The 23,301-nt window shown below is 36.1% G+C and overlaps 1 protein-coding gene across 1 annotated transcript; it reads left to right on the forward strand.

The window, feature by feature from the left end:
• Positions 1-19,263: 19,263 nt before the first annotated feature.
• On the forward strand, positions 19,264-19,704 carry LOC140842860 (uncharacterized). Its single transcript, XM_073211060.1, has one exon. The coding sequence runs from the start codon at positions 19,264-19,266 to the stop codon at positions 19,702-19,704; it is 441 nt and encodes a 146-aa protein (XP_073067161.1).
• Positions 19,705-23,301: the final 3,597 nt, after the last annotated feature.

The raw sequence follows: 23,301 nt of genomic DNA on the forward strand, positions 1-23,301 counted from the left end.
CAATAAGATCACATGAGGAAGTTAACCATATTCTTTTGGTACTGAACTTTTATTACATCAAAGAGGGAATGCCAAAGTGGTGCAAAAACCATTAAATAGTTCGGTACAAATGAGAAAATTACCATATGTAAAGACTGTTTTAAAACAAATCCTTACGAGGTTACGCTAAATCTATATATACTGAAAATCAAAAGTAGAGAATATCTCATTTGTTATGATCGAAAAAGAAGTTTTGAGGGGGTAAATAAGCTCTTTTAAACAAACTGATAGATTTTGAAAACTAATTTGTATTAACAGCTTAGATAAGTTTTTCAATCAAACTAAGTACTTGAATAAACTAATAGATAAATTACTGAAACAACTCAATATATAATGTGAACAAAATATACACAGATAAGATAAATATTATAAATGAAAATAAAGAGAGGTGACATTTGTTTATGGAAGTTTAAAGACAAATCTTCTACGTCTCTTCCTTTTCTTCTGTTTGTAGAAAGATTCCACTTAAAGATTTATTGATATAACTTTTATGCAAACTCATTTAGCTCGGTTAACCAACCCTATTGAGTTGAAACTCTTAATCTTAATAGGGCAACTTAGTATGTTCATAAAGACACTTTTGACAACTGCAATACTTCTCACTATATAAAATAGCTCATGTAAACAATGATAAGTAAGAATAAAAGGTGCAAAAAGTGATTGTTGATCAATCTGATTGAACTTTAAGCGTGTGAAAATAAGCCTGAAAACATTATTTTAAGATATACTGATAGATAATAATAAAAAAAATCGATAGTACACAAGATTCAAAGTCGCAGAGAGAGTTTTAACATTAGTGATGAATTCCCGTTTTATAGATAATGAACTCAACATTAATAAATTTGAATGGTAATCACAAACATACTAGATGACTAAAATTTTTGCAGAGAATATCACGTGTTCTTGTCGTATTTCCAAATATAGTATTGAGAAATTGAATTTTCTTGGACGCTAGCTTGATGAAGCAATCAATAGATTTTTTATTATGTTATAGATAGAGAATGTATGTCCCTACTGCCAACATTCAAATTAAACTCAGAGATAACTGATTGTTGTATTTCACATTATTTCTTTAGATCAGTCAAATGGTAAGCACAATGAGTTTTGTCTATTTTAGCTCAGTTTATCCTTGACTGTTATATATAAGATCAAATCATGTGAAGTTCAGCGTATGTTATTTCGATACTTCTAATCGTATTAATTCATTGGGGGATCTGTGTCCAATAGTTCAGTTTTATCGGATCAACTTAGTTTATAATCACCAAAACTTAAGTCCAAATTTTTATCTTAACAATTTCTCATTTTTTGTTGATAACAATACCAAGCCAAAAAACATGTACTGAAATAGATCTTTTATAGATAATCAGATAACACAAATAAAAACAAGTACATTTTATCTTTTTAAAGGTTCGTGCTAAGAATGACTTGGCATATCACTACCATGTCTTGAGCTGCTATGGTTAGAGTAGGTGTCTAGCAAGTCAACTTGTAATCTGGGCTTTGTTAACTCTAATTTGAATAATATTGTATGATTTTATGCAATTATGACATTTAGTTTATTTGTATACTAATGAAAGCTGCATAGATAAAGATCTTGAATATACTTTAGTACCATAATGTATATTTTACACGGTTGATCATGAAATTCATCACTCGTATACTATATATTTTAAATACGTTCCTAGTTGATTCAACAACCTAAAATAAGGATGAAAGTCGGTGGAAACTAGCATATGTGATGTAAACGCCGTGTTTCATTGATAAGAGCATGAAGATGTCCATTCATACAGATCAGTGATCACGAGATGGATCACTGAACAACCTTCTCTCGGACTCGGACTTTCCAAGTGGTTATCACTTATCGAGTGGAAAAGTCTGCGGTTATAGTTTTACATCATTTGTCCTTAGACCTGAGACAACATAGATGCTCTACATACTAGCACTGCACTTTGACTCGTTTACCGAACCCAGGATGGACATCAGGTGACGAGATTGGGTGTAGCTCCGGAATATGTAGGAACCAATGCTTTGTATTTTGAGATTCACCATTCACCTGCGGGTTTGGATATCCTATGTGATCTGATAAGTTAATAATGCAAGAAATATCTGCAAGAGTAAGGTCAGATACGTGCTTTAGGGAAAGTGGTTCTGCACATCCTATGCAACTATTATTAGTCAAAGATACATCACATCGATATCGAATTAATTTGCAACTCTCGGTATACCAATTGTTACAAATTTGATCGAGATATATGAGTAAAGGGACTATACTGTATGCTAACCATAATCTATTGGTTCTTATAGGTGATGTTACTAGACGCTCTTACCATGATCTGATATATTTTATCAGACTTAATTTTTGACATTCTTGTTATCAAAGGGTTGATGCACTGCCAAAGAAGTCGAATTGTTTCGAATCACCTAAGTCAAGTAAACTCACGACTAGCTGTATCTCTTAACCATTAAGGATCACACAAGTATTGGATTCCGTGTTTTCCTTATGATAGTCAAATTCAATTCAAGAAGTTGAATTTGGCGATTGTAGTTTGATGAAGATCAAATATATTGCTTATGTAAGGTCTAGGAAATTCGAACTACGCAACCAGACTGCATGCAATCTAGGGTTTTGCTAAAATATGTGTTTAATTATTTTATTACATGATTATTGCATGAGACGTGTTTTATTGGTTTATTAAAGTTCATGCATAAGGGCTTTCAGTAGTTTTTCGCGTTCGAACGAGGAATGGAGACCGAGGATAATTAAGGAAGAATATATTTATTAAATGATAATTTTTAATTATTTAATATATGGTGTGTCTAAGCGAGATTTTTGAAGTTGGGCCTTGATAGGGTATTTTTACTCGTCGGGTCATATTTTAAACCAGTACGCAAATTTTAGCAAGTCGGATGACTTTTTGAGGGTTCGGGCAATATTTTAAAAAATGTACCTAAATTAAATATTTTTCGGGAGCATTTTTTGGATTCGATGGGACTAGTTTATTGCTTAATAGACCTAAAACCTTTTAAACCTCATTATTTTTAAACTAAGGCCCATTAACACTTAGTATTACACCTAAACCCTACACTAAAAACACTAAACCTAAATTTTATATGTTGGTCGCCCCCTCCCTTATTCAGCAGTAGCAACCTCACGAAATAATTCAGCAGCAACCTCTAGAAATAATTAGCAGCCATCTTCAAAATTCTCCTATTTTTTTTTTAAAAAACCTCATTCCACATCTCTCTTGTGCAAGTTATATTCTTTGGTATCAATGTTTTCGAGCGTTTATACGCAAAGGCACGTCATGAATATATTTTTTTTCTCGTCATTCATGCTATTATATGTTGATTGTGTGTGTTTTCATGAGGAATGCATAGATTTTTATGTTGCATCGATTTGTCATGAAATATGCATACACGTTTACATGTAACTCACTCTTTTGTTGTCCTTGTGTAAGGGGTTGTCGATTTGAGATGCTAGGGGGCTGTATATGTTGAGAGTGAAGGTGTCAAGGTGCTGGAGTCACGATATGGTCGAGTCTTGGTGAGGGCCGATCGAACCTAGGGTATGCATGTGACGTATGGGACTATTTCGAGCTTTGGGAGGGGGATCGGCTGTTGGGGAGTTTAACCGAGCCACGGTGCAGATCCTAAGGGGTTTGAGACGTGGTCCAAGATGGCTCAACAGCGGCTGGCCTCAACCTAGGAGTCGGTCGAGGTGCATGAGTCAAGTAGGATCTGGATATGGCTTGTTTTCAAGTAACTCACGCACGGTCGAGCGCATGGAGCATTAGGCGTGGCTAGGGTTGGTCTAGTAGGTCGTCCATGATCTGATCTTGGTCTTAGGTGGCGTTTTTTCAAGGCTGGTTCGAGTTGGGTGGGTCTAGGATCGAATTATGGAGGGCTTGGTGCATTATGGTTTGTCGGAATCTTGGTGCCAAAAATTCCATCAGATAGCAGCGGGTTTTAAGGGGTTCATTACGGCTAGAATCTTGTTGTTTAGGGGCTGGTAGGGTGTGAATAAGTCGTGGTTAAAATTTGGGAAAGTTTGGTTAAGTTTCGGGTTGATTCAGGTTAAAACCGGGACCCCGATCCAAGTTTTAAAACGAATCGTGTAAGTTATGTAACGGGAGGTTATGTCTAAGAATCGACGCATTTCGGGGAGAACCAGCTAGCTCCCCTGTCATCAGGTCACCAACTTCCTTGATCCTTCCGGCACTGGGCAGGCGTCAGCCCCCATACATGGTCTTACGACTTTGCGGAGACCTGTGTTTTTGGTAAACAAGTCGCCCGGGCCTGGTCACTGCGACCCTCTTTGTGAGGAGGCACCAGTTCCTTAGAGAGACTTGTCTCGCGCCCCTAGGTAGTCTCTACTTACCCATCTGTGTCGGTTTCGGGTACAGGTACCCTTTTGTTTAAAGGTAGTTCGAGCTTTTCTGGGAGTATGGCGTGGTTTACTTCAGCGCCGTAGCGCCTTATAAATATTTTTTGAGGTTTTTTAAGGAGGTGGGTTGTTTCGGGTCGAAATTTTAAGGTCCATGTGTAAAACGGTCAATTAGGGTTTCCAGGGTGCAAAATGACCTTGGTTGGTTTCGGCTCGAAATTTTGAGGTCCAAGGGTAAAATGATCAATTAGGCTTTCCAGGGGCAAAATGATCATTTTGCACGTGGGTCGAGTTAGCATGATGGAAAATACGTTGTATGCTTGATTTTAAGAAAATTTACATTTATGTATGATATTTATAAATGATGAATATGATTGTATATTTTGAAGGATGAGAGTTAATACGAACATGTAAGGCCCAAAGCTCAGTGGATGGCTAATACTATCGCCTGATGTCCCCGTCACCAGGTACCACTATTATATGTAGATGGATCCATTGACTAGATCTGATACGAATGTCACAGTTAATGGTCTGAATTCAAATAAGAAAATGAACACGTAAATATCAATATGATCAGACATGTTTTGGACACGTTATGTTTTAACACGATATGTTTAAGTTCATGCTTTTAAGATCATGAAGTTTATTTTAAGTACAATACTTTTCACTATAGCATATTATGTATATGTACTTGTTATAACGGTTCAGGTGTGTTGAGTCTTTAGACTCATGCAGGTGAGCATATTGATGAGGAGACTGGAGCTGCCGAAGAATGAGTAGGGGGGCTGGATGTGCGCACGCTAACCCAAGGACCATATTTTCCAATTATGTTTATGAGTTAGGAATGAACATGGATATTTTCATACACTTTCGTTTTTATATGTCAATGATTTGTCAGGATTTCTGCATGCTTCACACTTGTTTTATTTTACACGACAGTTTAGGGTTAGATGATTTCTTTATATTTAATTGGAGTGTATTTACCAGTAGTTGAATATTTTTATTTTAAAACGTGTTATTGTAAGCTGTTGTAGTATGCATGCATTTAAATGTATTTTCGAGTAAAAAAAAATTTCTAGCAGTAGTTTAAGTAGTATACGTTTAAGCTTATAAATGAGTTTATGAGACCATTCCATTTTTGGAAGTGTGTAAGTTAGATTAACTGTTAATTAAGTTAGAAGAGTATAGCTGCCAAATTTAATAAAAGAGTTCACAAAATAAGCGTCTGCCCGAAATCTATCAGTTGAAATTTTTTTCCTTCAAAATTTCTCATTTTTTGTTATATGAACGAGAATTATACCCTTGATACATTGGTATTGTCTAATCGTCGATTGGAGTTATAATGAGTTCACAATTAATTAATTAGTACATTTGGAATATGATGATTAAATAAAAATTGAGTATCAGTGACTACTATATAAGATTCTCATGGAATATTTTAGAGGAGTCTATGATTAATTAATTTTTGATTAAGTAATTGAATAATATTTTAATTACAGTAGTTATTTAATTTTATCATATCATGTATTATCAAGAATTGATAATTATTTAATTATACCTGGTATTTTCGTAAGTGCAAAATACAACATGATAATTTTAAATAATAAAAATTATATAATCTTGATTCAAGAAGAATCCTGATAAGATTGACGTAGTGTTTTTATTAAAAAAATTTATCAAAAATGGATAACATAAAAATACGCTACAATACATTCTAGTATTGATTTTCTCATCTCTTTTTTCTCGACTAACCCCTTGGAGAACAACCACATCAGCCAATCACCTTCCACCATCATGTTGTCATGCTCACTACCCAAAGCCTCCACATCGCCGCCATGAACTCTTCGTCTTTTGGTGATAATCTCGACGCAAATCTCGTTTAGTTTTCTAGTGAAAATTAAACTAGGAATATCGTCTTCCGATCACTCACTTAATTCGAAGAATCAAAGAAGGTGTTCAATCCGATTGAACATTTGTAGAGATATACAAGAGGAGTTATTATCGCCTAACAGCGAGATGGTAAGAACAAGCGTTTAGAATGCAAAATTACATTATTATACACCCTATGAACATTTAATCCAATAATACAATAGCCAATGAAGTTTTGATTGTCAAAACACAAAAATCTTAAACTTCTGCTGCTCCTGGGTTTGAAAAAACGGTATTCCAAGAGCTATGACCACCACTTGAACTATCATCACCACTACCACTAGAGGAAACACTGGCTGGTGACTTCTTGTTCTTAGAAGGGGTATAAGGAGTCGATGACTTGGGCTTTTATCCTTTTTTGGAATCACCTCGATATGCACAAGATCTTTCAATAAAGGAAGGAATTTTGAAAGGAGGACCTTTATAAAATCTTTCCAAATCCAAGTGTAGTCCAACTTGTGAGATAAGGAAGTTTTTAATTTTAAAAAGATCATGACTTATCACATATCTTGGGCAAAAAAAAGGTGAATATAAATTGGAGACATAAAAGATTCATGATTTGAATTGACTCCATATTCACTTCACGTACAAAAACATAGAAGAGGGAAGAAGAGATATCAGTGGACAAAAAAGGTGGACGAAGAAAGGGGCAGAAGGAGAAGTTGAAGGAAGATCTCAATCTAAAATCACTTGGATTTCTCATAATCCTTCTTGAATATGTTTGCTTCTACTAATTTAAATACGAATTTTTACGTTTGTTTCAAGTTTATGGAGTAAATTTTCGTATACTAAGCTCACGATAGAGGCAAAACAAGATATTTTTTATGTTTTGAATTTGATTATTTATTTTGATTCATTGATTTGTATCGTTTATTATGTGAGTTTTCATTCTGACAAATTAAATTGCATGATTTCTTGTGAAAGGCAATAGATTAATATTTGCTTCCATCAGTCAACACATGATTAAACTGATTAGAAATATTATTCGATTTCAGTGTGTAATTTTAGGCAAAAACTGAAATTCCACAGCAACTTAATATGGTTGAATCTAATTAAATTCATTTAATTAGACTGTTATATTTAACTAAGTTTTTTAACTCGATGATTGGTTTTATAAATATCTAGTGAATTTTGTCGTGAATTAAGTAATTAAATTTATTAAATTTGAATTTGAAACGTAGATGATAACTTGGTTGTAACTTTGTGCACCTCATTCATTTTTATCGATTTGAATTTCCCTCCTAAACATTCTATTTTCGTTAGTTTTGCGGATTTTGCTGAGATTTTTCAACTACAGATAGAGCTTTTGTAGCTTGTGGAATAGATGAGTCTTACTCTTTCGGTGTTCCCATCTAAAAATCATAATCTTTCAAATAGGAAAATAGATCGTGCAGCTCGAGCTTATTCAGATATTTTGATTCTCGTATGGCTATGGTATTGACATTCCATTTTCTTGGAAATGCTCTAATATCTTTCAATGCAACTTCTTGTTTGTTGTACTCCTTCCCAAGAACAGCCAGCTCGATTACAATACTATTGAATCTTTCATCAAACTTGTTCAGAGTCTATATAGCCTTCATCTTATTTTTGTTTAATTTTGTAATAGCCACCATCAGATTGTTTTATTTGGTATGGTCATTCGCTTCACAAATTTAGGTCAGATTCTCCCAGATATCCTTCGTTGTAGAACAAGTTTTAATTTTACTTAATATATTTTTATCCAGGGTTTTATAAAACATACACTTGGACACATTGTCTAGATTGACATTTTCTTATCTTCGGCAGTCCACTTCATTATTGGTTTTTCATTCATCTGTAGAGCTCCATTTTATACGGATACAAGTGTATTGGCATTTAAGATCTTCATTGGTCCGTCAGTTATGGCATACCACATTTCATCATCTTGAGTGACGTATGTTTTTGCATCCGAATTTTCCAGTCTTCATAGTCTCCCTTAGAAAACATATGGATCTTATTAAAAGATGTCATTAAACCATATCAAATATTCAAAGATCTGAAAAACCCGATTTGATACTTCTTGTTATGATTAAAAAAAGGAGTTTATATGGTGGTGAATAAAATCCTTTTAAAAAATGGCAGATTTTGCAAACTAAGTTGTGTTAGCATCTTAGATAAGTTTCCAATCAAACTAAGTACTTAAATCAACTAAAAGATAAAGTGTGGAGACAATTCTATATATAAAGTGAATAAAATATAAACAGATAATATCAGATCAAATTAACATAAGAGCCAAAAATAAATAGAGGTGAGATTTTTTTTATGGAAGTTCGAAGATAAAGCTTCTGTGTCTCCCTTTTTTCTATTTTCAGAAATATTATACTAGAAAATTTGATCGGTACAAATATTATACAAATACACTTCAACTCACTTTACCAACCCTATCAAGCTTAAACTTTTAATCTCAATACTGCAGATTAATCTGTTCAAAGACTCTTCTGATAGTTACAATACTTCTCATTATATAGTCACTACAACAAAAACGGCAAACGACAACGGATTTTATCCGTTGTCGTAGCCGTTTTAAAACTGTTGTAACTGAGGGTGTTGTCGAAAGTCTGTTCAACGACAACAGTTTTTATCTGTAGTGGTAGGCAGCATTTGCGACGGTTTTGAAAATCCGTCCCCAATAAAATTGACGACGGAACCGTCGCTAATTAGCGACAATTAATTAAACCGTCGCTAACATTAGCAACCGTAAACACACCGTCGCTAAATGTAGCGACGGTCAGCATAAATAGTCCGTTGCTAATTTTAGCGACGGTCTTTAATCATTATTTCCGTCGCTAAGTTGTTTCGAAAAATAAAAAAAATTTCTTTTAATAATTTAATAAATCTAAAAGAAACTGACAATCGAAACTAAAATCCTGTAAGAAAGAAAAATTTTAAGTGTTGTAAAGTAGTAAAATCGTGTAAGAGAGATAAATTTTAAGTGTTATGTAGTAGTGAGAAAAATTTTATGAAGTAGTGAGAAATATTTTAAGTGTTATATAGTAGTGAGAAAAATTTTAAGTGTTATGAAGTAGGGAGAAAAATTTGAAGTATATAAGTGAAGTGATAAAGTTGTGTAAGATATAAAAATTTTAAGTGTTATGAAGTAGTGAGAAAAATTTTAAGTGTTGTGTGAAGTGAGAACATTGTGTAAGAGAGAAAAAATTTTTAAGTGTTGTGGAGTAAAATGGAACGAAAATGGAGATATTTATAGAGAGTTTGCGCGGTATTTGGTTAAACCCTCGCTAAATTTAAATTCGCGACGGTTTACATAGCACTGTCGCCAATTTAGCAACGGGTTTAGAAAAACCGTTGCTCATTGTATCGTTAGTATTTAAAAACTGGCACTTGTTTAGCGACGGGTGTTGTAAAACAGTCACTAATTTTAATCATGCGACGAATTTACTTAAAACCGTCGCTACTAGTTGCCACGGTTTGGGTCAACCGTCGCTATATTTAGTAACGGTTTCTTTCAAACCGTCGCATATTTGAAATTAGCGACGGTGTTAAATAAACCGTCGCTAACGTTAGCGACGCTTTTATGAAATCCGTCGCTAAATATGACAAACGTTTTCTAAAACCGTTGTCGATTGTCCAAAAATACACGCTAATAGACAACGGTTTAAAAAAACCGTTGTCGTTTTTCAAAAAAACACGTTAATCGACCACGGTTTTTGAAAACCGTTGTCGATTGTCCAAAAAAACACGCCAAAAGACAACAGTTCATAGAACCATTGTCTTTTGCCCTAAAAAAACGCTGAAAGACAACGGTTTTTGGAAAACCATTGTCGTTGACACCCTAAAAGACAACGGTTTTTATAAAACCATTGTCTTTGACCCCATAAAACACCACGGTTTTAGAAAACCGTTGTCAAAAGGCACCTACGACAACGGTTTTCACTAAAACCGTTGTTAAAAACTATACGACAACGGTTTTTCAAAACAACCGTTGTCGTAGGTGCGTTGCTGTTAGGCGTTTTTCTTGTAGTGAGTATAGCTTGTGTAAACAAATGATAAGTGAGAATAAAAGGTGTACAAACTGATCCTTGATCGATATGATTGAACTTTAAGTGTGTGAAAATCAGCTTGAAAATCGAATTGTAAGATTTGCTGATAGAGTTTAAAATTCTCGATAGTACGTAACATTCAAAGTCGTAGTGAGATTTTTAACATTTCCGATGCATTCTCCTTTTATAGATTATGGTCTCAAGTTGATAAATTTGAATGGTACTTACAAATGTATTGCATGCCACACAAATTTGCAGATAATGTGATGTGTCTTTTTTGTCTTTCCAAATATAGTACTAGGGAATTGAATTCCCTTGGACACTAGCTAAATGAGGCAACCAAGATATCTTTTATTATGTTATAAAGAAAGAATGTTTGTCATTGCTGATTACATTGAAATTAAACTCAGAGATAACTTATTATTGTATTTTAGAGTGTGTATTCAGATCAATCTAAGGGTCAGTGATAAGTGCAAGAATTGTACTTAATTTATATGATAATCCATTTGAATTATGTTAGTTTCAGACAGAATTATACTTGGTATTTGTTTTTGTTTTTTTTTTTTGCGTCGTTAAGGAGATAAACCACTATTGGATGGTTGATGGCAATTAGAAGTGTTATTGAGCGTGAATTGTTGGTGGACAAGAGCCGCAACGCCAAGGATCAAGCGCTACAGTGATAAGGCTTCAAGTAGGGAAAGAAGCGCCTAGGCTTCACACTGTAGCGCCCCAGTGTCAGGATACTCGAATCACAAGTGCCACAACTCCTACACTGCCGAACAACGGGCGATGTAGCGCCATACCATCAGATCCGCGACGCGAGCCTTCGACCCAGCGGTGCCTAGCGATGTCCAAGCACCGCGGCGCAAGTACCTGCAGAGAGGTGGTACGGAAGATAAAATAAGAAATATGGTTTCGCAAAAAGGAGGTCGTTTTGGGGAGAAAAAACGTGAGAGAACATTGTAGACGATCTTGAGTGCAAGGATTGATGACGAAGACGAAGAACAACGAATCTGAGGACAAAGACGCCATTTTTTATTGTCATCTAATTCTTTCGTCCCTTTTATTTCTTCTGTTGCGATGTTTGAACCTTCAAACATGTTTTGTTTTTTGTTTTAGATTTCATTATTAACTAATTTTCCGTTCTAGAGGGTGACGTAACTTTGTTGATACGATAATCTTGACTCGGTTTTTTATGTGATTGAATTCTTTTTCGTTTAGTTGTGTTTCTATGTTTTTATTCGAATTCAGTATGCTGACCACAAATTATTGTTGTCTGATTAATTCTACAACGCGAGATAGGGACTAGGATTATAGATTATTAGAGACACATCGTTGAATGTTTATATCGTTCGGAAAGAGTATAACTTTTGCGAGACCTAGGTAAGAACATCATTTGAATTTATCATTTAAACTTATATTCTTATTAGGAATGTTTGAATCGAAATTTGAATGATACAATTTATTCGTCACTTGGGAAAGGGGGAATAAAATAATTAAGTATTCTTGGCCATTAAATAATTGGAATTCATGGATATAAATTCAACCGTGATTCTTTATCGTGGAAACTTAGTGAAATCACTCCTCTAAATATTTTCTTTCATTGATATTTTCTCAATTTTAGTGATTAGATTAATATTTATTTACAATTAATTCGTTTTAAGTAAACCAAACATTTTATTGATTCTTCTAAATAAATTAATGACTATTTTAATTACAAGCATTGATATAGGTTTATTAATACACTCTTCGTGAGAACGATACTTTACTCTCATATATTAAAACTTGATAACTGTGCGCTTGCGAGCAGAAAATATGCAACAAGTTTTTGGCGCCATTGTCAGGAAGTGTGAAATTTAAATTTATATCAGTATTGTTACCAACTAGTCTAAATGTTTATTTAGAGTTGTTTTTATTTTATTTTATTTTATAATCACTGATTTATTCATTTTCTCTGTCTGACAGTGCATGTGAAGATTACAAAGCCATGACTTGGTAATCTTTGATCCTGAGATTGAAAGAACTACATGGAGATTAAGAAAGCGAGAAGAGTAGAGATCCAAGCGATGTCCGAAAACAGAGAGGACGCGAGACGTAATCCCGCCAGAAGCTATACCTATCAAAGATCACTTCAGACCAGTTATCAACGCACATTATTCTGGCATTGCTCGGAGGACTATAAACGACAACAATTTCGAGCTGAAGCCTGCACTGATAAATATGTTCGCGGGAACTGCCACTGCTGATCCTCATGTTCATTTGAGGACTTTCTTGGAGATTACTGACACGATATAAATTAATATGGTTCCTGATGATATTATTATACTGAGTTTGTTATCGTTTTCTCTCAGGAACCAAGCAAGAGGATGGCTCCAATAATTGCACTGGGGAGCATCACGACATGGCAGGAGTTAGAAATGAAGTTTCTTGCTAAATATTTTCCCCTGCGAAGTCTGCACGGTTGAAGATCGAGATTTTCACTTTCAGGCAGACTGATTTTGAGCAGTTGTATGAGGCATGGGAAAGATAGAAGAAGTTGCTAAGGAGGTGCCCGAACCATGGTTTTTAAGGCTGGGTGCAAATTGAATTATTATACAACGGTCTAAATGGGAAAACATGAGGAACAATGGATGTTGTGGCTAGTTGCACGATCTTTACCAAATCTCCTGATCAAGCTTATGACTTTCCTGAGCAGATGACTATAAATAACTATCAGTGGCCGTCTGAGATGTCAGGAGTAAAGAGGACATCTGGAGTTTATGCTATGGACCCTATTACGTAAATCACTGCTCGAGTATCTGCACTGACCACACAAATAGCAGCTATGAATAAGGTGAGCACAACAGAGACTGAGGGACCATCGATTCTTGCTGAAAAACCACATCTTCGTGAAGAAGCACAGTACATCAAAAACATGAATTTTTGTGGCTATGGAGGATATCTAGGTAGCCCCCCTAATACTTATCATCCTGTTTTGAGAAATCATGAGAATTTTTTATATGAAAATAATAAGAATGTGTTGAATCCTCTATCGGGGTTCAATGCATCAAAGGGAAGGAAAGCCTTCGTTTGAGGATTTGGTAGGGATGGTTGTTGCTAAATCTGGTAAAAGGATGGTGAGGACTGAGTCTTGTCTTGACAGTATGGAAACTCACATAGGAAATATGGTGCCACGATAAAATCCTTGGAGACACAAATTGGATAGTTGGCTACTGCATTAAGAGGTCAGAATAGAGGTCATTTCCTAAGTAATACTGAAGTTAACCCAAAGGAGCAGTGCAAGGAAGTTACTTTGAGAAGTGGAAAAGAACTTGAAGTTTAAACATTCAAAAATAAATTGGAAAGTGAGAAGATAGTTCAAGAAGGTGAATCTGATGAGAGAAAGGAGAAGAAAATTGAGGAGTCCAAAGTTGAAGTTGAATGGACTCGTATATTGAAGCCGACCCTTCCATACCCTCAAAGGTTCAAGAAGAAGAATCTGGATGATCAGTTTGCAAAATTATTAGAGAACATTCACATCAACATACCATTTGTTGATGCTTTAGATCAAATGCCAAACTATGCAAAATTCATTAAAGATGTGATGTCTAAGAAGAGGAAGCTGCAGAAGTATGAGAAGTGAAGCTGACTAAGGAGTGTAGCGCCATACTGTAAAAGAACCTACCACAAAATTTAAAAGATCCATGGAGTTTTAATATTCCTTCCTTTATTAGTGGTTCTCAATGTAGTAGAGCTTTATGTCATCTAGGAGCAATCATTAATCTGATGTTATTTTCTATTTACAGGTAATTGGAGCCTGGAGAAGTTAAACCAAACACTATTACCTTGCAGCTTGCAGACAGAAGTCTCACGTATCCACGTGGGGTCGTCGAAGATGTACTGGTAAAATTGGATAAATTATTTTCCCTGCTGATTTTGTAATTCTTGATATGGAGGAAGATCATGATGCTCTATTAATCTTTCGGAGAAATTTCCTAGCGATTGGAAGATCATTTATAGATGTACATAAGGGAGAACTCATCTTGAGAGTTGGTGGAGAAGCACTCATATTTAATATCTATCATGCCATGAAAGGGTCAAGTTAGGTAAGTACTTGTAAAAGTATTGATGTTATAGACTCATGTGTATCTCTTGATTGTGCAGGAACTAGGGAACTCTTGGAAAGTTGTTTGGTTGGTGCCGCTGGAACTGATGATGAAGATGATTGGGAAGTGAAAGAGCAACTTGTGGCCATTGATGGATTGCAGAAAAAAAGAAAAACATATGCGCCGCTTGAGGAGTTGAACGTAGATGAACAAACAGAAGTAATACCATATTCCCCTGATTTGAAGGAATTGCCAAGCCATCTTTGCTATGCATTCTTAGGTGATATGTCGACATATCCGGTAATCATCTCTTTCTCCTTTAATTGTGATGAAAAAGATAAATTATTGAGAGTATTGAGGAAATTTAAACTGAATTAGGATGGTCGATTTCTAATATTAAGGGATTAGCCCCACTATATGCATGCATAAAATTTTGATGGAGGAGTCGTATACTCCTTACGTGGATCATCAAGAAGGTTGAATCTAGCGATGAAGGAAGTTGTAAAAAATGAGATGCTGAAATTGTTAAATGTTGGCGTGATTTATGATATTTCTGACAGTAGTTGGGTGTCTCCTGTACAAGTTGTACCTAACAAGGGTGGGATTACTGTGGTGAGAAATGAAAATGACGAACTAGTGTATACTCGTACTGTAACTGGTTGGCGAGTATGTATTGACTATAGGAAGTTGAACAATTCCACACATAAAGATCATTTTTCGTTGCCTTTTATTGATCAGATGCCTTGATAGACTTGCCGGTTGTTGTCTTTATTGCTTAGATGGTTATTCAGGTTATAACCAGATTGCTATAGCGCCAGAAGATCATGTAAAAACTGCTTTCACGTGTCCCTATGGCACGTTCGCTTTTAGGAGGATGCATTTTGGGCTATGTAATGCGTCTGCTAATTTCCAGATCTGCATGATGGCCATATTTACATATATGGTGGAGGACATCATGGAAGTCTTCATGGACGACTTCTCGTTATTTGGCTCTTTGTTTGATCATTGTTTACATAACATATCCCTTGTTTTGCAAAGATGTCAAGAAAAGAATCTAGTTCTTAATTTGGAGAAATGTCATTTTATGGTCCAAGAGGGTATTGTTCTTGGACATAAAATGTCTTCTATGGGATTGGATCCAAAGGAATAAGGAGCTTTATATGACATGCATGGTTTTATCGTAGATTTATTAAAAATTTCTCTAAAGTCACTAAACCCCTATGTAATTTGCTTGAAAAAGAGTCTACTTTTAACTTTGATGATGATTGTTTGTAGGCATTCGAGAAGATCAACAAAACATTGGTGACAATGCCGATTATGATAGTGTCGGACTAGAAGGAACCATTTGAATTAATGTGTGATGTGAGTGACTATGCAGTTGGCACTGTCCTGAGCCAAAGAAGAGAAAAGATGTTTAGGGAAATTTACTATGCAAGTCACACCATGGATGCTGCACAGCAAAATTACACTACGACTAAAAAGGAGATTCCTGCAGTAGTATTTGCCTTCGACAAATTCAGGCCCTATCTTATCAGCACAAAGGTAGTTTTTTTTCACTTACCATGCCGCTATTCGCTACCTATTCACCAAGAAGGATGCAAAACCACGCTTGATAAGGTGGATTCATTTGTGGGATGATTCATTTGTGTACAAAAGGTGCGTTGACCAAGTAATTATGAGATGTGTAGATGGTGTCGAAGCATATGAAATACTAAAGCAATGTCATTCTTCACCGTATGGTGGACACTTTGGAGCATCACAAACAACAGCTAAGTTATTGCAATCTAGTTTTTATTGCCTAGTTTATTTAAAGATAGCTACACCTTATTGAAATCATGTGATAAATATCAAAAGAAACATCTCTAGGCGTCACGAATTACCACTGACAAATATTTTGGAATTGGAATTTTTTGACGTCTAGGACATAGATTTCATGGGATCATTTCCCCCTTCTTTTGGTCATTCTTATATTGTATTAGCTGTGGATTATGTCTTGAAATGGGTGGAAGCAATTTTCACCAATACTAATGAAACTCATGTTGTAGCTAAATTCGTTCATAAGAATATCTTCACCAGGTTTGGAACACCGAGGGCCATCATAAGTGACGAAGGTATGCATTTTTGCAATAAAATTTTCAACTCACTTTTGGCTAAATACAGTGTGAAGCACTAAGTGGCACTAGCATATCATCCTCATTCGAATGGACAAGCTGAAATATCCAACCGTGAAACTAACCAATTCTAGAGAAGGCTGTCAACATTAATCGGAATGATTGGGCACTCAAGTTGGATGATGCGCTGTGGGCATACCGAACTGCATTTAAGACCCCTATTGGGATTTTTCCCTATAGGCTAGTCTTTGGGAAGGCATGCCACTTGCCGCTTGAACTGGAGTGCCGAGCATTCTAGGCAGTAAAGAAGCCGGGCTTTGATTTGAAAGCTTCGGGCGATGTCAAAAAATTGCACCTTAATGAAATGGAGGAGTTCCGCAATGACACATATGAGACTACAAAAATCTACAAAGAGCAAACCAAAAAGTTGCATGACAAACTCATTGTACGAAGGGAGCTGGAACCTGGACAACAAGTACTATTATTCAATTCTCGTCTGAAGTTGTTTCCTGGTAAGCTGAAATCACGTTGTTCAGGGTCATTTGTTGTAGAAACAGTGTGTTCTCATGGGGCTATCGAGTTAAGGTGCAGTGATGGAAGAACCTTCAAAGTGAACGGACAATAGGTTAAGCTGTACTACGGGACCAAAGTGAGGAATATTGACAATTTTATTTTGAGCGAACTGAACTGAACTGAACAGGATAGACAATCAGGCTGACTACGTTAAACCAAGCGCTTACTGGGAGGCAACCCAATCAGTATCTTTTAATTCTTTCGTTATTTTATTTATTTCCAGTAGTATGATTGTTTTTGTGTTTTTGTTTTACTACATTATGCATGTGAAGATTAGACATTGATACGTATGCTATTATGTAGGTAAAAGTTGAAACGAGGTATGCACAGAGTTCAAATATTCCTAATATCGGACATAGCGCCCCAGCGCCAAATTATTCGAAGGACAAGCACCTAGGCACCACCAATCAGCACTGCAGCGTCAATTGATGCGAAGAATTAGCGCCTAGGCACTAAAAATCCAACTCCGTTGCTCCAGACTTTCGAAAGATTAGTGTCTAGGTGCTACACACTCAGCGCCGCTGTGCCTAAGGGCCGAAGAAGCAGTGCCACAGCGCTAGTTCGTGCTACAAGAAAAAAAAGAGGCCTCTTGATATATTCATTCTACCTCAACCCTAACAGCAGCCGCGCGCCTCTCCTCCTAAACCACCACCAAAAATCGCAAATCCACCACGAATTCTTCTTTGAAACACTACAATACACAACACAAATAACTCTCAAGCTGAATTCATCTTCACATCTCACTTCCTAGGTCTTCTTGGCTCCAGGTTCTCGACGAGAAGTCTTCAAAACGAGTCGATATCAGATGGAATGTAAGAAAAAATTCGGTCCTATCACAAGGCAATCGTTCTTGGTGTTGTGAATATGCAATTTCATGTTCAAATTTGAAAAAATAGAGTTCTTGAGTTTGTGCACACAAGGTGTTCGATAAATTGCCCGAGTGAGTTTGTTCTTGAGGATTGTTGGATTTGAGATATTGCATGTTTTAGTGGAACTAGTGCTCGAAATATATTTTTTTTATTGATAGCTATATTGTTGGGATTGCCATTTTGTGAGGCGTTGTTGTGGGAAAATTGTTATCGAGCGAGGTTTATATTTGAGTTGAATCATGCTATCGAAAAAGAAGAGTGAGCGTGGTCAGTCAGGAGATGGTGAGTCGTCTGCTGATGGTTTTGATAGACGAAGGTTTTGAGATGTTGTTGCCTCCGAGGATTATAATAAATTGCTAGAAAAAAATATGTAGCGGGAGATAGGTCTGGATCAGAGCTACCCAAATTGTGATACATTGGTTCGTGCTCAGGGATACATTGGGATGAATTAGTGAAACCCCATGCAGATGTTGTGATGTCCCTTGTTAGGGAATTCTACGCAAATTTGAAGGTAAAATATGAGGATTATCATGTGAAAATCAGGGGGCGAATGGTTGCTTTCGACAGTAAGACGATCAACTCGTTGTACTCAATGCCGAACTATGACCCCGACGAGTACACGATGTTTATGAGAGAGGTCTACCCCTATGAGGCGATCATCACCACACTTTGTGAGCCGGGCATGGTTTGGAAGCTAAATAATCAACGAGCCCCGATCACATTTCCAGCAACATCCATGAAAAGATAGGCATATAATAGGTAACATTTTGTAGCATCCCGGTTGATGCCATCTCGGCATGTGTTGGATGTGACAAAGGCAGCATTGGTTTACTGTATCATCACCGGAAAGACAGTGGATGCAAGCCGAATGATCATGACTTCGATCTTGCAGGCTTCTTGGGGCACCTTCACAGCTAGCATGTCACATTATTCGACCATCGCAGATCTCTGTCACATAGCAGGGGTTGCATGGGATGATAGTGAGGGATTTTTGTAGACGAAATGTGATATCTCACTGGTTGAGGACCTCCTGAGGAATTCTAATGATCAATTAAAATCTTAAATTTTATATTTTCTCAATGTTTTTAAAATCAGTATATTCTAATATATTTTAAATATTTTGTTAAAATTATCGGTAAAAAATGAATTTTAAACGTTTATATGGCTCTCGAAAGAGAAATAAACAAAGATAAAAATGCATTGATTCAAAGGCAGAGAAAAACATTAATTCAAAGCTAATTTTTTGAGAGCCTAAAAATGTGCCCCACTGCCCTTCAACCAAACTTCTCGGCTGTTTTGTGGAGTATATGGCGGTACAGGAACGAGAAACTATGGAACGGGGTATCTAGACCACCTCAAGTCACAGTGGCACTCGGCTGTGAAATGGCACTGAGCTGGGCTCGAGCGCAAATGAAATCTCCACAAAAGCCCGTGCCCAACTCTTGTCAATATGAGGATGGTCGATGGAAGAAACCACCCGATCCATCTATGAAGTGCAACGTCGATGCAGCACTGTTTAAAGAACAACGAGCAGTTGGTTTTGGAACCGTGATAAGAGACTCGACAGGAACCTTTATGGTGAGCAAATCATGCAGGAGAAATGGCTTGGTGGAAGTAAAAGAGGCCGAAGCACTCGTCCTCCTTGATGCTAGCTATTCAATGGACCTTGTCTTTAGAACTCCAGGATGTTATATTTGAATATGACTCACAGACGGTGGTGAACGCAATAACATCAAAAAATGAAGACTACACAGAGTTTGGATCGATTATTGGTGGCTGCTGTCAGTTGCTAGACGCTCATCCTTATTTCAAAATTCAACATGTCCGAAGACAAGCAAATGTGGCGGCTCACACACTGGCACGAGCGGCAATATCCTTAGCAAATCCTTATATTACGTATCATCCTCCTGATATTATTTGTAATGCCATTAACCACGATTGTGGGATTCACTTTTGATTAAATGGAACTTTCTTTTCAAAAAAAAAAAAAGAAGCTAATTTAATTATTACAATTTTGTTTTAAAAAATTTTCCGTTATAGAAAAGATTAACTATACTTCATCGTTATAAGGAAAGGCCTCATATTTTAAACTGGACTCATGCTTAACACAGCCCTACACGTACTTGTTAGGCCAATATTACAATTTTCATTACTTTCTTCCTATCCACAATCCTGAAATTAGAGATATCAAAGTGCATTAGTCTATTCTGTCAAATAGACAGATTAAGTTGACAATTTCTTAATCTGCCAAAATGGCTGGACGAGCTGAGTGAAGTTTTGTTAGCCTTGCCCCACCAACTAGTGGGTTGTGGGTTGGTCCATCCCGCCAACCCGTTTTGACAGCTCTACCTGAAATCATGTATATGAAATTTATAATAAATAGGGGTTAAGTCTTTTGGGAGTGAGAGAATAAATTGAGCAATTTCTTACAATAAGAAACAACAATATATGAATGTAATATTTCGAAATAATGACATGTATCCATGGTAACATACCGTCACAAAATATCATATCGAATATAATGTGGTAACTATTCAGGATTTTGAAGTAAAAATCGTGAGCTGAAGAAGTGGCTCCTACCAACATTTAGTGTAGCAATTTTCCCCAAGTAATCAAATAGGATCCGTACGATCGATCATTTGCAAGACGATATGAACTCACATTTCCAAACCGAAGCGTTGTTCAGATGAACTATATACTCGGGTTCAGTTGTTGTTCATTAGATTCACTTTGCAGGTCGAAGTCGCGGTTTCCAGAACAATAAAATGTACAATGCATAATATGATGCAATATATATAGATAAATCATTAATTGATGAAAGTTTATTGTAATTATAGGTCAAGTGCCAAAATAACCATAGTTGAAAAAAAAAACCCGGTAATAATCATCACCTCAATAACTTATTATCGTCGTGTCTCAATTGATGAACCACTTGCCAAGATAATTTTTTACAAATATGATTTTAGTTGTGTTACAATCGTTAAGACATGTAGTGATTTGTAAAACCTTTAAAAAATAATATCCATTAAAAACACATCCAAAAATTACCAAAATTTCTAGAAATATCTAAAATCATATGTATTGGGTTATCGAGAAAATGAAAAACTTTGACAGCATTTGACCGAGTTGTGACCACCGTGCGCGGCTGGTGATTTTTCCGTTGGTCGGTCTCAAATGATGCTTCGACTTACTTTGGTTTTCGACTGTGGGGATGATTAGTCAACATATATGTAAATTAGAAAATATTTTGAACATTTTTTATATTATGATCGAAAAAATTCGTTCATGAAAGAGGATAAATAATAGATGGACTATAGCTACCTGGAATGGAGGTTTATGGAAAATTTCGAGAAATATTATTTATGGCTTTGATCATTTTCAAAAACTTGGTTGGTAGTCTTGATACACCTCCCAATCTTGATAATTATGGGTAGGAGAGGAGTATAATGTGATTTTTTTCCAGAATTTTCCCTCAATTTTCCTTATTTTTCTACCATATACCTTACATCACCATATTTCCTATCCTAGGAAAATTTGTTATCGAAATTGTGGGTTAATGATATGTGTGATTTTTACGTGTTTTATTGCATTAGTTTGTGTGTGTTTGCATTGTGCATGCATCCATTTCATTTACATTCTCATTCATTTTAGAGTAAACATTTGCATGTGATCATATCTCACTCGGACGTGACGAATTTGCAGGAAAAATGGTCGGAAAAACGAAAATCGGAGCCAAGTGCTAAGCCAACAAGATTGTGTACAGAAAAGTTGGCGTCCGAGCGGTGATTTTCTACCGCCCGGGCGCGAGAAGCAAGTTGCTGAAGAGACTTACAGAAAGTCTGGCGCTCGGGCGGTGAAATTCTTCCGCCCGAGCGCGAAAAGTAATCCACAAACAAAAAGTACAGAAGATGTGGCGCTCGAGCGGTACTTTTCTACCGCCCGAGCGCCAGAAGCCGCATGCTCCAGGTATTCTACAGAGAGTGTGGCGCTCGAGCGGAAATTCTTTACTGCTCGAGCGCCACCTAATTTTGGCAAGATTTTGCAGCCGAATCTTTACCTTATTTTGGAGGGGTGGCTGATATGGGAAAGATGCTGGACGTTTTGGAGGTGATTCAGACATTATTGAGACTCCATTCTTCAGCCACCACAAGCCTTGGAGAGGAATTCACGCTCGGATTGAAGATTTGAAGATTTCCGGGCATCGTTCTTCGTGTTTTTCGTCACTTCTAGTATTTCTTATTTAGTTTTTAGCATTTGAACTTAGTTTTGTTGATTTCAATCATGAATTTTAGTAGCTAAACTCGAATATTTGTTGGGATTTAAGGAGAGCCTACCCCAAACTTTGATTTGAATTAATTTATATTCGATTGTTGCGTAATTCTTGATTATACTATTGTTTTTCTTCGTGTTGTTAGAGCGTAGCTAATTTTAACAACGTTTTTATATTGCAAGTGAGTTCGAGAGAATAACTTGTGATAGGGACGAGTAGTATAATCCGTGGATCTACAATTTACATAGATATATGAAATTGGATAAGCACCGATAGTCATAGTCCTTAGGGTCGAAAATTAGGGGATTTCATAAATCGAAATGCGATTCACTCTTGATAAATAATTAAAGACATTTAATTACTTCATTGAGTCGAATTAGTTTGGCATAACTCGAGAGAGTGTGTTCAGTTGAATAGGAAATCCTGTCGGAAGCATATAATCACTATCGAACGAATTAATTAATTAACGAGGGGTAGGTGAACCGAAATTCCCAACAAATTCATTTCTCATTGAATTTTACTCAACATTTTAGATATTAATTCTCATTCATTACTTATTAAATCATTTTATTTGCATCTTTCTTTGAGCATAGTAGTATTAATCACTCAATCAAAGTTTCGTTGCTAAAGATCTCATAACTGAAAAGAATAATTGTTAAACACAGTCCTCAGTGGAACGATACTCGTACTCATATACATTATACTATTACTTGACATCGTGCACTTGCGATTAATTTTGAGCATACAAAATCATATTTTATTGAGGATTCCATAGTGCAAGTTTTGCTCGATCAGTTAAAGCCGATGGAAATGGGTCCTTTTTATAGGAATATATAGGGGTAATCACGGTGTGGTTTTGCGGCTTTTTTTAAAAAAAATTCAACCAAATTATCATATGCGGTCGGTTAGTATTTTGAAAAATTTATCGCGGTTTTACATGAAAAATTATTCTTGTAGTTTTGAGCGGTTTCAAGCGGTTGCGGTCAGTTTATGGTTTTTTAATGAAAAATATTAGAACATATATT

The sequence above is a fragment of the Primulina eburnea genome, chromosome 10 (assembly GCF_022965805.1).
Source record: "Primulina eburnea isolate SZY01 chromosome 10, ASM2296580v1, whole genome shotgun sequence".
In the NCBI taxonomy this organism is placed as follows: domain Eukaryota; kingdom Viridiplantae; phylum Streptophyta; class Magnoliopsida; order Lamiales; family Gesneriaceae; genus Primulina; species Primulina eburnea.